The following is a 15,335-nucleotide window of genomic DNA, read 5'->3' as shown; positions in this document are numbered from 1 at the left end:
GCTCCTTTCTAACAAAAAAATAATTATCAAAATAGGTTCATAAACGACGAAGTTATCCCCGAACACACATAAAAAATATATATACGGTCGAATTGAGTAACCTCCTCCTTTTTTGAAGTCGGTTAAAAAGAAATATATCAGATAGCCTTATCAAGAGCATGCAAAACAGAAATCGGCTATGATAACGATCAATGAATCTTCGAACTTGCTAACTTGACATAGATATTTTTATATTTATATTAATTGTATATGGCAAAAAGTGTACACACAATAAACTTACAAAATATAATGTCAAGGGTACTTATTATAGAAATATTCGTTGAAACAACTGAAACTATAGTCTTAAGTACTTTTTAATTATTAGGATTTTTTTAATAATATGCATTTTTTTTACTTGTAGCTTACACAATCACGTTACACCTTCCTTTTCACAGAATCAAATACAACAGACTAGAAATATTCACACACACACAGACACAAGCTTTCTGTCTAACTGTTGGGCGCCATATTATTACTCTAATCCAGGGATGTCAAAGAATCGGCCTCCGGGCCGTATCAATACGGTCCACGATCACATATGTCATAGAAAGAAGAACCATATTATTTCACTAGATTCCTTTAAGGAAGTTTTAAAATGCTCACACTACATTTTTTTCATTTGAATATAGCCCGCTGATTTATTCTAAATTTAATACATGGCCCTCTGCAAAATTGAATTTAGCACCCCTGCTCTAATCCACGATGTTGGCGGATAATATTATGTCACGTAATAAGAATCGGTAGTTTGAGTCTTGAACCGTGACCGAAAATTACCAGAACAAAAACGAGTATTTCAACTTAGTTTACTAGCATTAAAAAAAAGATGATCATTAGCTACCAACATAATAATCATAAAATCTTTTTAAATAAAATTTACAGATTTCGTATTACTTAATAGTAGTAGATACATCATGAGGAAATTTATGAATAGCTTTCCTTTTAATACGAAAAGAAGTTAAAATAAACGGATACGACGAAGATGACGTTTTTTGACCTGTCTGGGCGATTTCTTATGTTTTTGATGTGTTCGCATACCCGACACAGGGCTTACATCCTACTAGGAGCCATTACTTTTCAAAACCATGAAGAAGTCATCAGATCACGACTAGAAGCAAATCTATACTAATATTTATAAATTATAATAAATCTGAATAGTTTGTTTGTTTTCTTGTTCTGATTCGAATAGAAAAATTCTTTTTTTTTGTATTGGATAGCCCATATACCAAATAATGGCTACTTGTTCTTCAAAGTAACGTACGTAAATCCGCGGATCACAGTAAATAATAAACATAAAAATTTATAAAGTAATCAGAGTGCCTAGTGCGAGTTTTGTGTAATCCGTCTCGCAATAACGGGCGTAAATTTTAACTTCATTTTGTATGGGAAATTCGGGATTTCAACCTAGTTCTCGCGTTTGCCGCTAGATGACTCTGTATTGATTGTATCGTATACTATTCTTTATCGTCTAGGCTGCAGTGTTTAAATTCCCATGCAAAATCATCTTCACGTATAAACGCGTTTCTGTCATGTTTCTGTGAATAAAACTCGCACTAGGCACTCAGATTACAACATATTGTTTATTAAAGCAATCGCCTCTTCCTAATGTTAACGCGAAGTGCGAACATAATTTTAAGCTACATCCGATTTTCCGCGATGTTAGTTATTTGCAAGGAAACCGGTTTTCCCGCGGCGTATCGTATGTTTACTATTTTTATATCGTTATATATGGAATAATTTTGATATATCTTCTGTTACATGTAAAAATCTCGTGACACAATGTTAGTTACCATACTCCTCCGAAACGGCTGGACCGAATTTTTTGAAATTTTGTGTGCATTTCGGGTAGGTCTGAGAATCGGCCAACATCTATTTTTCATACCCCTAAGTTACAAGGGGGGGAGGGATTAAGGGTTTAATAATATATATGACAAAACAACGTTTGCTGGGTCAGCTACTATACATATTTACATCTAGCTATTGACACAGTTTTGTTAACGATTACAAATATTGATATAATAGTTTCTCCCAAAGGAACAAAGGTAAATACATATAATAGTGTGTCAGCTCGAAGAAGTTGTATTAAGGTAGAGCACAGTAGAAAATATCCTCAAAAACTGGAGCAGCCCGACTGGGGAAGTACCTCGACCTTACAGAAGATCACAGATAAATAATACTACTTTCAAGCAGTGTTGTGTTCGTGTGATGAGTAAGATGACCAGAACTCTTGGAGAGGGTTGGGGTTATAATTGAAACTGAAGGAAAAAATTAGATTTTTTTTTAATTTTTGTGTTCGTACACGTGTAATTTTGGCACGATTTAAGTATTTTTTTATACATCTAGGTCGATTAGAGCACACTTCAGCCTATCGCAGTTCACTGCTGGACACAGGCCTCCGTGGTTTTTTCCCCATAGTCACCACGCTAGGCTAGGCGGGTTGTTGACCGCAGGGCTGGCTTTGTCGCACCGAAGACGCAGCTGCGCTGCAGCAGCAGTTAAGAAAACAAAAATCTTTGACTCACTCCACTGACAACGGAATAAGTCATTTCCTTATGAGTAATTGCAATACAATTGAATTTCCTAGAAACCATAATTTAGTCAACACGATAATCTTTATCAATGACTTTACCATTTTATAATTTATCTTGTACTTCTAGAAGATGTATTACCAAAACACCATAAACATACTCAAAGTTCTAACTGAACAATTATCACAGCTTCACCCTATCTGCACAATCCACTGTAGGGTATCATCATTACAGCCTATACAGTCCGCTGCTGGACATAGGCCTCTACAAGTTTACGCCAAAAATAACGTGAACTCATGTGTTTTGCCCATAGTCACCACGCTAGGCAGGCGGGTTGGTGACCGCAGTACTGGCTTTGTCGCACCGAAGACGCTGCTGCCCGTCTTCGGCCTGTGTATTTCAAAGCGAGCAGTTGGATGGTTATCGGATGGTCCCGCCATCGGTCGGCTTTTTAAGTTCCAAGGTGGTAGTGGAACTGTGTTATTCCTTAGTCACCTCTTACGACACGTTATATTTTTTACTGCTGTAGCCACATAGCACATGAGCAGAGGTCGGTTAGGTAGGTTTCATTTCTAATCCTATCTTTGCGAGAAAACCCAAACATAATCTGTTCTATTGCACGTTGTGCAACTTTGATCTTGTGGACCAATCCCTTTGACGCATTACTCGAAGTATGGTATATTTTAAATATATGTTTACGCGTTATTAGATACACGAAAGTAAAAGTAGCCGAAACCGTAAATTATTTATATGAAACAGCTGAAAAAGTCGGAAGTTTCATTAGATGACGCAATTTTCGTGTGTTAATCGTTATTGTAACTACAATTCAATCAATCTGTGATATAATTTTTTTAAGTTACACACCCTTCGTAAAACTAATAAAAGAGTATCGTATGGAGCTGTTATTACGCTCACAATATAATACAAAATTATAATACACATTACTTGTCAACAACCACTCTAGTGTAATGGTGCGTGTAGTCGCCTAAAACACCAATGGTTTGCGGGTTCGATTCCCGCTCGGGATGGATATGTGTACTTATTTGTACAAAAATTTTGTCCAGTTTGTATGTCTGTCCTAGTGGGTCTCTACACCGTGCCTCGTAGAGCACGTAAAGCAGTCGGTTCCAGTTGTTATCATAAATATGATAGCGATCTTTACGGGCAGCGTGGTGGATTAAGCTCCAATCCTTCTCCTAAATGGAAAAACAGGCCTATGCTCAACATTGGGATGTTACAGGCTGAATCGTAACAACTTTATGTATATTATTTGAAGTGAAACGTCTTTAAAACCGTTGTGATTTTAAACTTAATGAAACCAAAATGTATCACGATAAAGAAACAAACACATCAATATAAAGGAAAGAATAGAGATAGAATACATTACTGCCCAAAGCGCGTAAGCAACGCCTTTTGCTGCATGGTGGTTACGACCTTTTTCACGAGTTCGTGATCATCGTCGATAGAACAAATCCCAACGGCCTAATTTCCTACGACTTTTCAGACGTTTCCCATCTGCTGTGTGTGAATTGCACACACACACGTTTTTTAGCAATATGCAAGTAAATATATGGTAGAGTACCTATTCGTAAATTTTTTAGATTTTTTTGCAAATCCTACACTATATTTTAATACAATATTTTAAATAAAAGATTTTATTTATTCTTCTCACTTCATGCTTGTTCTTCTTTTTCTTCGATCACGTTCACTCATATTATTGTTTAATTTAAGTTTTATTACAGTTTTAAATACGTTTTTGCTTGAAAAAGCGTTCATTTAGTAAAAAATTCTATCTACTTAGGATAATTGGGATCTCTAACTGGATTTAAAACAGTAATTGCCAATAGGCTGACTTAGTGGTTATTGTTATTATTATTATTTTTTTAATGTTTACGCGAATTTCACTCATTGTAGTGGAACTGCTTTTTCAGATTTTATCGCGGTCTGTGTGGTTTTTTGGATGCCCAACGTTATCGTGGTTGCTGTAAAGTATCCGGAGCGTCGGGCGTCTGAGAGGCCTGGTGGGTCGCGGTGGTGTCTGGAGGGGTTGTTTCATAGTTTCATGGTAATTAGTCTTTTTTATTATTATTAGTCTTGGTGTTTAATATATAATTTAGTTTGTAAGCAATTTTCTTATGTATAATAATAAAAAAAAGCATGCGGAGTATACCTGTAACTGATTGTGCAATTGGCGCAAATAAATTAAATATTATACTGTAGATGTAAGTAAGATTGTAACACTAGATAAAAAAATAGAAATAACGAAGAAAAAGAAACGTAATCACCACTTCAGCCTATAGCAGTCCACTGCTGGACATAGGCCTCCCAAAGTTCGCGCCAAACATCATGGTGCGATCTCACGTGTTTTGCCCATAGTCACCACGCTGGGCAGGCAGGTAACCGCAGGGTTGGCTTTGTCGCACCGAAGACGCTGCTGCCTGTCTTCGGCCTGTGTATTTAAAAGCCAGAAGTTTAATGGTTATCCCGCCATCGTTCGTCTTTATAAGTTCCAAGGTGATAGTTATCCCTTAGTCGCCTCTTACGACACCTATGCCTATTTGTCAGTCGTTAAAGGTCAGTTCGTATCGTATTTTGATCTTACAGTAAAGATTGTTTTTACGTACATTCGTTCGACAATAACGTGTAAAAGTCGCAGAACGGAGCATGAGTACACTTACCGCAGCACCGGAATTAAGGTAGAGTCAGAAATAACAAAAATTTAACCTCCCATAAATTAGTCACCTGTGATGTAATAAGAGCCTGTAACAATAATAATTTATTTTTTACTCCTTTCAACACAACATTTACAACACTTCAAGTAAGTATTTATATTTCAAAAATACTTTTGTATTAGAAAAATACTTGTCTAGAATCTAGTGTGATAAAAAGAATGACGTTCCAATTTGACGCAATGACATCTGATTAGAAATGTATCAATACAGTGCTTTACCGATTGTAAAATAAAAAATAAAAATCGTGAATCGTAGAACAAAAGCAGCTCTATAGAATTATCTAACACTTTCAGCGTCCGCGGTCATAGTACATTCACTATAAATACAAATGCTGGCCGTTTGTCAGTACATTGCTCCACAAACCGAGCTAGGGGCGCTTTCGACCCCGCTCCTAAACGAAATAAAATTAAACACGGTGAAAGTACTGGAAGGTTAGTTTTATAAAGTGATTTAATTTGGGGTTTTTTTTTATCCTTTTCGTCTTAAAATAATAAGTGTTTCGTGTTTTCAGTACGACTGGAAATATGAGGGCCTTCAGCGTTGTATTTTTATGTTTTGGTAAGTTATTGCATTTTCATTTTATATTGATTTTTGGGAATTTATTGAATAACTAAAAATAATAATAGATCTGTTTTAATACCAACTGTACGTATGCTTATAACAGTATTTTTTTCATTTATAATATTTTTTGAAAAAAAAAAAGTATTTTATACTATGTAGGTAGCACATATCTACGAGCGTAAATAATATATTTCGAACTATAAATTTTTGAAATTTAGATAATATCATGTTTGTTGTCAATCAGTGTTCTCTAAAGATGTTTTACAACTGCAAGCGTCATGGTTACTGTAAACTCTAAATAATTTTTAAAATTTTAAAAAATATATAATTTATAAAGTAGTGAAAAATACAAAAAGTTTTAAAAGTTCTGAATTTTTTTAATGATTATATAATTTTTTTATACTGTCGCGATTTCTAACGAAATAATTGTAATAATGATTTAAAAGATATAAAAAAACAAGTATAAAATGTTGAATTCATATTCGGTTTCACTTTCTATACTTCAAGTGTCGGATACATTTCCAGACCACTTCTTGAGGTTAACTCGCAGATTTGACCTTACGGGGTCACGTCATATCGGTTTCATTAACTTTAAAGTTCAACCAGAAGACGTTCCGGGTTCTCGATACCTTTTTTACCCTTGTAGGAAAAAATCAATATTTTGGTTGATAAATAAAATGTATGTCTATTTTACACAAGAGCTAAAACTGTTGATTATATTTTCCAATGACTCGAAATAAATGTTTATTTTGAGATAATCGAACAGTATTTGTGACAATTATAAACGTATTAAATGATGACGATGATGATGATGATGAAACTGTCGATCGCTCAGTAATTTTGAAATCAATTTTAACGTTAAAATTAGTATTAAAACAATTTATTCGCTAAATGTTCATGGTTCATTAAAGACAGCGCTGCTCTCGCTAGCTTATCGCTTCTGAATCGCAATTTAACACATCACCCGTTCACTTCAGCCTATCGCAGTCCACTGCTGGACATAGGCCTCCACAAATTCGCGCTAAACACCATGGTCCGAACTCACGTGTTTTGCCCATAGTCACCACGCTGGGCAGGCGGGTTCGTGATCGCTGGGCTGGCTTTGTCGCATCGAAGACGCTGCTGCCCGTTTTCGGCCTGTGTATTTCAAAGCCAGCAGTTCGATGGTTATCTCGCCATCGGTCGGCTTTTATTTTCTAAGGTGGTAGTGGAACTGTATTATCCCTTAGTCGCCTCTTATGACACCCACGGGAAGAGAGGTGGTTATATTCTTTACTGCCGTAACCACATAGCGGCCGCCAACTATTGTCGTAACCAATTTTACACGATTTGATTGAAAATTTAAAAATGTATTTGGATTTTTATTTTTTACGATGATGACTATGATGTAAAGGATTTATTACTTTCATTAATATCTTTTGTATGACCAATTTTTTTTAACTTTTCATTTCAAAGCTGCTAGTGTAAGCCATATACGTAAATGGTTTGTTATTGGTAATAAAGATAAAAATAATCAAACAATTGCCGAGGCTGGAGCGTTTCAAGAAGCTCTTAAATTTTATAATACTAATACTTATAGATAAGTAGCTGACCTGGCGAACTTCCTACCGCCTTATTTTTTTTCTTAAATATAATAATTATATCAAACTAAACATAGCCCATCTTTTCAGTTGGATCAAACTGCACATGGTGTGCCAATGTAATTAAAATCGGTTCATTAGCTTAGGAGTCCATCACGGACAAACAACGTGACGCGTAATTTATATATATTAAGATAAATGGTAATCTGTGAGTCTTGAAGAATTTTTTTATTTCACTTGAGTACAATCAGGAAATAGTTGACACGATTCATTTATTTTCATTCATTTGTTAATATATTAATCCTGAAGCCATTGTAGTTAATGATTTTTTCATTATGAAGCTGATGATCTGTAGTTGTGACATTATTGTAACAGCAGAATTCAGATCAAAAGGTATTTATCTTTACTATCATCCGTAAACCAACAGTTTTGCAGCATGTTTAGCTAGCTGTTCTTCTAAATGAGTTAGAGGAATCTGTCCAAAATTGGCACACATACAAGTTTCAGTTTTATTCAGACAATATTTGGTCTAAGGTTTATTTTTATTAGCATTACGATTGGTCCAGAGTGAGCTCCAGATCACGATGGATGCAACTCTGTCAATACTTCAAGGACAAAAAAATAATTAATATACGAGTATATAATGATCCAAAAAAAAAGTTACGAGGAAAGGCGCATTAAAAAATATTTAAATTGATAAGCTCCCCTTGATTTGAAATCGGATAAAAGTCAAAATGACAGTCGTGGTGGTTCTATACAATAAAAAAAAAAAAAAAAAAAAAAAACTTACCGTTTAACATCACGTCAATTATTTTCTCTTCATTTAGCGTGTTTAGCAAATGGACCGAGACGAATACACGTTATCTAAGTTTGAACACCGGAAACAAATCCTTACAAACTCGATCCATGCCGATATACTGTTCTACTTGGTCGTGCGTTTAATTGTATTTACGTAAAAAAGTTATGTTTATTTTATGCTCGGTTATTAATAACGCGATTCGCATATTATTTACACGTTAGTGTTGTATAATGTTACTAAGAAGGCATTTAAATTGTGCGTCAATTAATGTTCAATCGGAAATTGATTATCGGTTAAATAATCGTATTTGTGATTTTTTTATTCTTTTCTCGGCTACCATTCATATATATATCATATATAGTTAGCTGCTCGCGACTTCGTTTGGAAATGCATCTCACAGAATCGTACACTTTCTGTGGGTAAAAAGTACCCTCGTGTAATTTTTCTTATCTCCTGATGTTAAATTCTGATTCGTTCGGCTGTTCTGACTTTGACTAACATATGTCCATCCATTCAAATTTTATTTCTAATAGTAGTAAGATTTATAAAGTAAAATCATCAAGACAAGTAAAAATTAAGGAGCGTTCAAAATAATCTTTTCACAGGGTCAATATACCTCGCATCATCAGCACCGATCAACCAGAACTCACCACAAAGGGTTGAGTACGATTATGAATATGAGAGCTCAAAGTCGAACCAGGCAAAGGAACCCGCGGAGGCAGCAAGCCACTACGACGCATACATCCAGGACGTTCAATCCGCTGCAACTGGTGGAGGCAACACGCAAAAGAAAGGCTACAGCCGAGGCAGTGGTTTACGAACGATAGCAGTTGGCTCAGCCAATCAAGCGAAAACAGCGCTCGGTAACCAGCAAGCAGCGGCTTATCAAGCTGCGTATGTCGCTAAGAATACGTTAGCACAGTCAGCTGCCCAGTCTAGTGCTACAGCGCAGGCAGCGTTGGCTGGGAAGCAAGTGATCTTATCTGGTCTAGAGCAACAAGTGAGAGATGCTAAGGTGTCGCTCCAGGGTGAAGAAATGCAGTTGCAACAGGCTAAGAGAGCTGCTCAATCTGCGGCCCAAGCGGCTCAACAGGCTATGCACCAGGTATGTTGCAGTAAACCATATTTCGACAAATGAGGTATCATTAGATTTTTCCGCTGTTATTATATGGTGTCACATTATATTGAATGTGATGCTCTCTAAGGGACATCAAGTGACGTAAGTACTAATTTTTTATGTTGTACTCAGGTTTTTTTTTAACTAACTTTCTTCATCTTATTTTACAAAATATGATAAAACATACAACTACAATTAACAATTTACACATGTGCAAATATTATACTAAAATTCAATTTGTACTAACTTAGGAAAACAAAACAACACTAAATTCACTTCAATAATGTTTAAGACTAATCATTTTGTTAACTAATCATTTCAAATGCGCAACTAAAAATAATAACCAAACCATTACGTTTAGAACGTGGTCAAAATTGCGTCAATAAAACGCACAACAAAACGTTAGCAAACGAAAAGTAGCATTTAATTTTATGTCGTTCCGATTTCGTTATCGATTTATCTTTCAAATGAAAAAAGTTTAATAAACTCTTTTATGATGTAAACACTGAGTGTCGGAAACTATTTTATTTGATACTTACAACGTATGTATTTGGCTACTTCATTCAAACATTAAAATTTAATTAAATCAAGGGTATAGTATGACAATTGTGACAGTTATTTTATTTATTACATAATAATACTATTTTGTAAAATTAAGTCCTTATACAAAGCAAACACAAAGTTAAAACAAACAACAAAAAGATTATTAAACCATGTAGGCATGTAACGTAAATTGATCAAAGAAATGTCAATAGTTAAAATCATTAAAATTGTTTTTCTGAGAATTTGTGTAAAAATGTTGACACTTTCCAAAATTAAATTTTCGTTTGTAGACGCACTAAAAAAATTAACGACTTGAACCAATTACTTATTGCATTTCAAAACAAAGTGGATATTTGAAAAAGAAATATTCTTATAATCATTTTAAAAAAAAACAATTTAATTGTAGCAACAAGTTATTTCTTATAACTGATTGCATTTCGCTGTTGCTGCAAAGGTACAAAAAATCTTAAATTATTTTGCGAAATTATTGATTACAAGCTCATTGTTGAACTGTGGTGAAATAAAATAAACAACAAATTGATTTATGCGCATGTTTATTATAGTGATATCATTATAATATTGTTTCTATTGAAATTGCTTTATATAAATTTTTAAAAGCATAAAAGTTGGAAAAACGCTCAAGAAATAATAGAGGAGAGTTTTTAGTCAACCCAAAAAACATTTAAAAAATTTAAGTTATTATTGAATATTTAATATATTTTGTAGTTCTGTAATTATGATATTTGAAACATGCGAAACGGAAATTAATTTTTTTTTGCTTTCAGAAAAAGCGAATTTTTAATACCAAAAAATATAAAAAGTAACATAAACGTATTCGACTTACGAAAATATTAACAATTTTTGGTATTCTAAAATTTTATTAGCTTAAAATACTGTGTATAGAGTTTTTGTCACAATTAATTTTCATGTATTCTGTATGTACTATTCGTATGTGTTTTATTCGAATTTTATTGCTACAAATCATAATCGATCAATTTCTTTGATTGTGATGTAATCATCTAGAAATTAACACGCTCCAATTAATATCCGTCACAGAATACAGCTTTTTAATTATTTTTTTTTATGGGATATTTTGTTTTTATTTACGTTTTTAATTGACGAGAAACAAGAATAAGGTTGTATTAAACGGTTTTGGTTCGTGCTGCAATTACAAAATATTTCTTTTAAACAGATAATTTTTGCTTTAATTATATTCAAATAAAGAGGTAATTGGATGTTACTCTTAGTTTAGAATTTCATTTATGTTTTCTCAAAGTGCAACTTTTACTTTTTATACATATATTTTTTCCATTATTAATTCTGTTGATGGGAACATATAAAGTAAATTAAGCAAGCTATCGATTATTTTAACAAACAAGTAATTATTGTTTCAACAGTTGAATATTTTTATACTAAGCACTAGCTGACCTGGCGAACTTTGTATCGCCTTGTTTTTTTTCCTTGAATATAACAATTATATATATCGAAATAAAATATAGCCTATCTTTCAAGTTGGATCGAACTGCACATGGTGTGCGAATTTTATTATAATCGGTTAAGTGGTTTAGGAGTACATTGAGGACAAACATTGTGATACGAGATTTATATATATTATGAAGATATTTACCAACGATATTTTTAAGATAAGCCTGTGTCGAAACCTGCCAATATTGGTAAAGACTGTTATATGAATGTTACCCTTTTCTGCTAACTTTATATTTGTTAATATTGTACTGTAATTTATAATTATATCAATACCATTAGGTGAACGTGATCCAAGCTGCTCTAAACGCTGCACAAGCGACGTCAGAAAATGCCAATGAGGCGGCTTCACAAGCGGCTGGTGAGTTGGGAGCTCAAACCGCTATGGTAGGCGCGGCGCGACAGAGGCTACAGACCTTGCAGGAACAACTCAAGGGTGTCAGGATTGACTTCGAGGCCACGCAAGCAGCAGCAAGAAAGGCTCAAGTAAGTCATAAATTTAATACAGTGTTGTTCAAGTATAGTAGTTATGATGCTATTAGAAATGCAGTAGCTTAAAGAAAATATTTTATAATATAAAACGAAAGAAACTTACTCATTAAAATACATTATAGGATTTAAAAAAAAAACATCGAGAAGCTATGAACACAAACATTTAAATTTAGATATTAGTAGAAAAGATAATTCAGTTTACAATACCTTTTGAGCAATGTAATATCTACGGAAGAAGCTTATATTTTTACGGTAACAATAATTAAAAAAAAAAAAAAAAAAAAAAAACAATAGGATGATGATTTCTTTAACTAAGATTTTAATCGATCCTGTTTCGTAAACAGGAAACGAGAGACGCCAGGGTGTACGTTTTTGAAGATATAAAAATATCGCTGTTCTTCTGAAACGAAGAATGGAATATTATTTCTCTTTGACTGATTACTTTTTAAACAAATAAAACTATTTTTTTTTAATTTTTCTTTTCTTGTTTCTTATCTTCGTTTATTCCTAAACTTATTCTGTTTTAAATGTAAATCATTTTGTCAGACATTACTATTTTTAGTTTTAATGTTCAATGTAAGGTTCAACTAATGATAACAGAACAACATATATTAAATCACATTGTATACTGACTTTAAATATGTGTCTTGTAGTATTATTATGTAATCAAATATTGATTATCGTTTAAAAAAATATCCACTAAAAAGAAAGTTAATTAGTTACAGGTAATTATTTTTGAACAAAAAGTTCACTGAGTTATTTTAAAATTATTTAATAACATCGTGTTATGTTCTCGAGAAGACTAACTTTTCTATATGATGAAAATATTTGTCGTCTTCCTTGACACTATGATTTGTTATAAAATGTTGGTATTACTGACACCATTATTTGTATTTTTTTATGAAGCTCACGATAAGTAAATTAATTCAATAATTATGTGGATGTTTTCAACTTTTTACAGGTGCTCATTTGATTTTACAATATGTTTTGTCTAATTCCCTTAAAAAATTGTAATAAACAATGTGCATTTTTTTTAAATATATAGCTAGGTCGGCAAACAAGCGTACAGCTCACCTAAACGATAAGCGATTACCGTAGTCTATACACGTCTGCAACACCAGAAGCATCGCAAGCGCGTTTCCGACCCTATACTTAATTCCCCCAGGAGCTCTTGTCACTTTACTCACCAATAGGAGCATAACACTGCTTGAAAACAGTATTTTTTTAGCTGTGATCTTCTGTAAGGTCGAGGTACTACCCCAGTCGGGTTGCTCCATATTTTGAGCAGGAAATTTAGTGCTGTGCCCTACCTCAGATATTAGTTTATTTATTTATTTCATAATAATTTATTAATTTAATAATTAATATCTGGCAAATACCTTAATACATATTATCTTTTTTGCTCCAGGCGGCGGCTCAACAGGCACAAGCTAACGCGGCGGAGGCAGCCGCAAAGGCCGCAGCGGCTGGACTTGCTCAAAACAAGGACAGTTCTCACGAAGGTACGAGCTACGAGGAATACAAGGCGGAGCCGCAACAAAGCCAGGAATATTATCAGTCGGACTTCCAAAACTAGTAACGTCAAGAGTGTACTGATGTTCCATCCTCCAGTCGATTCTAGGACTATGATTATCATAGGTCCAAAGCGATTAATTACTAAATCATCCTTAAACGTTTATAATTCAGAATCGATCACAGGATGTTGATTGGAATAATCAGTAATTTTTGTATTTATTGGAATGTGATGATTTGTTTGAGTTTTAATTTATATTTTTCCATTGCATTCAGTCTTTTTTCTTTGTCAATGTAAACGTTTTTTAAATTATTTTTATCCAAATATATATATTTCAAAATCACATTCTAATAATAACAAAAGTGTTAATGTAAATATTCCCTTAATTAGGTAGATAATTTTGTTAGGTTAATATGTGATAGATTTTTTATGTTTTTTACATCGAATTTAAGCAATATTTATGATGTTATACTTTCATTTTTGTTTTGATAATGACATTTGTGTTTTTGCAAAAATGGAAAGTACTCATTTGTAACAATACTAACTCTTAACATAAGTGCGATGTCCAACAAACATAAATAGATAAAATAGAACGACAATTTATTTAATAAACAATATATTTTATTAAATAGTATTTCAATAATGAAATGACTCTACTTGACTCGTGACTCGACTTTTGACTGACATCTCACTTATACTTAGCGACTGACTAACCCTTGCCTTTAATTAATAATTATAATTAAAAAAAGCTCACACAAATGCTGATAAGTCACTCATGTTCACAATGCAAAAACCAAACATTGACAGTATTTTTTTTAAATCTTATATTTAGTAAAAGTCTAGACATCTTTATAACCTAATAGTCCAAACCAAAACTACCTAACCAATAATCCGATCCCGTGTCCTCGGACGAATCAAGAAGATTCGTTAACCGAGCTCTTTCCCTTCTTTCAGAGTCCGGTCCAATCCAGATACCAGCCAACAAACCATTGCATACAAACCAGAATCAAGAAAACGCAAAAATCACACCATCTAACAACGCTTCATTACAAAAACCACTAGCTTTCAATCTATCATATCATCCTGAACACCGGTACATACCAGATAACACTCCCTCGATCCAGTTTAAACAGGTTTCGAATATAAACCAGAATAAACCTCAATATGTTGTCTCCAATGATTACGAAACCTATCCATTGCTTGATTCGGAATCCTATGAACATTTTCCGAGTTTTATAAATAATTTTAACGGAAACTACGGTGCCAAATGGTAAATACTACTGAATTGGAAATATGAAGGTAGGTAACGCTAATTTATAGTTTTAATCAAATTATAGTTGAGCTTTCAAGCACTTTCCAAACTAACCTTTAGTTTTCAATTTCATCGTCATCATATCATCTTTCCATCAAATATGTATCTAATTCTATAGAACGAAAAAGAATAAGACCTATGTTTGATAAAAAAGTTTCAATGGAAAAATAAATCAGCGTTCAGTTGAATGTGTCTTGATTAATTTTATTTATACAAAATCAAAAGCAATTGACTAAACAAAGACTTCAATTTTACAGAAGACGCACACGAAGAGTTAGTGGAAGAAGAAGAAGTGGAAGAAGAAGAAGATTGTGAAGAGTAAAGTTAGCCGCTTAGCTAGTTCATTGCCATTTCTGATAAGAGTTTTTGACTATTTCAATTTAAAAACTAGACCGCAGTGCTTCGTGTATTTGAAATTTCACGATTGTATTCACTGAATAACTAGAATTGATAGAATTAACAATAGGAACTACAGTAATGAAAATGCGCTTCAGAGTCATCACTGTACAATAATTAATTATGTCATTGTAAAGCTACTGTAGATTCTGTTGAAAAGAATCAATAAAAAATTCAGTTGCTGCTCTTTTAGAAATAGTCAATACATAAATGTTCCGATAGTTTTACAAACGAATGATAATTA

At 33.3% G+C, this 15,335-nt stretch overlaps 1 protein-coding gene across 1 annotated transcript; it reads left to right on the top strand.

The window, feature by feature from the left end:
* Positions 1-5,624: 5,624 nt before the first annotated feature.
* On the top strand, positions 5,625-15,017 carry LOC123663973 (uncharacterized abhydrolase domain-containing protein DDB_G0269086-like). The gene is made up of 6 exons (XM_045598608.1): positions 5,625-5,727; positions 8,842-9,341; positions 11,661-11,864; positions 13,279-13,372; positions 14,338-14,613; positions 14,953-15,017. The coding sequence occupies exons 1-6, from the start codon at positions 5,625-5,627 to the stop codon at positions 15,015-15,017; spliced, it is 1,242 nt and encodes a 413-aa protein (XP_045454564.1).
* Positions 15,018-15,335: the final 318 nt, after the last annotated feature.

The sequence above is a fragment of the Melitaea cinxia genome, chromosome 21 (genome assembly GCF_905220565.1).
Source record: "Melitaea cinxia chromosome 21, ilMelCinx1.1, whole genome shotgun sequence".
In the NCBI taxonomy this organism is placed as follows: Eukaryota; Metazoa; Arthropoda; class Insecta; order Lepidoptera; family Nymphalidae; genus Melitaea; species Melitaea cinxia.
Note: the sequence above shows the minus strand (reverse complement) of the source record. Positions and strands in the feature narration are given on the sequence as shown.

Bases quoted from the DNA above. Each gene is read 5' to 3' on its own strand.
- LOC123663973 (XM_045598608.1), top strand. From the start codon at position 5,625: ATGCTGGCCGTTTGTCAGTACATTGCTCCACAAACCGAGCTAGGGGCG. The intron at 9,342-11,660 runs GTATGTTGCAGT...CAATACCATTAG, and splicing joins CTCAACAGGCTATGCACCAG to GTGAACGTGATCCAAGCTGC. The intron at 13,373-14,337 runs GTACGAGCTACG...CCCTTCTTTCAG, and splicing joins CAAGGACAGTTCTCACGAAG to AGTCCGGTCCAATCCAGATA.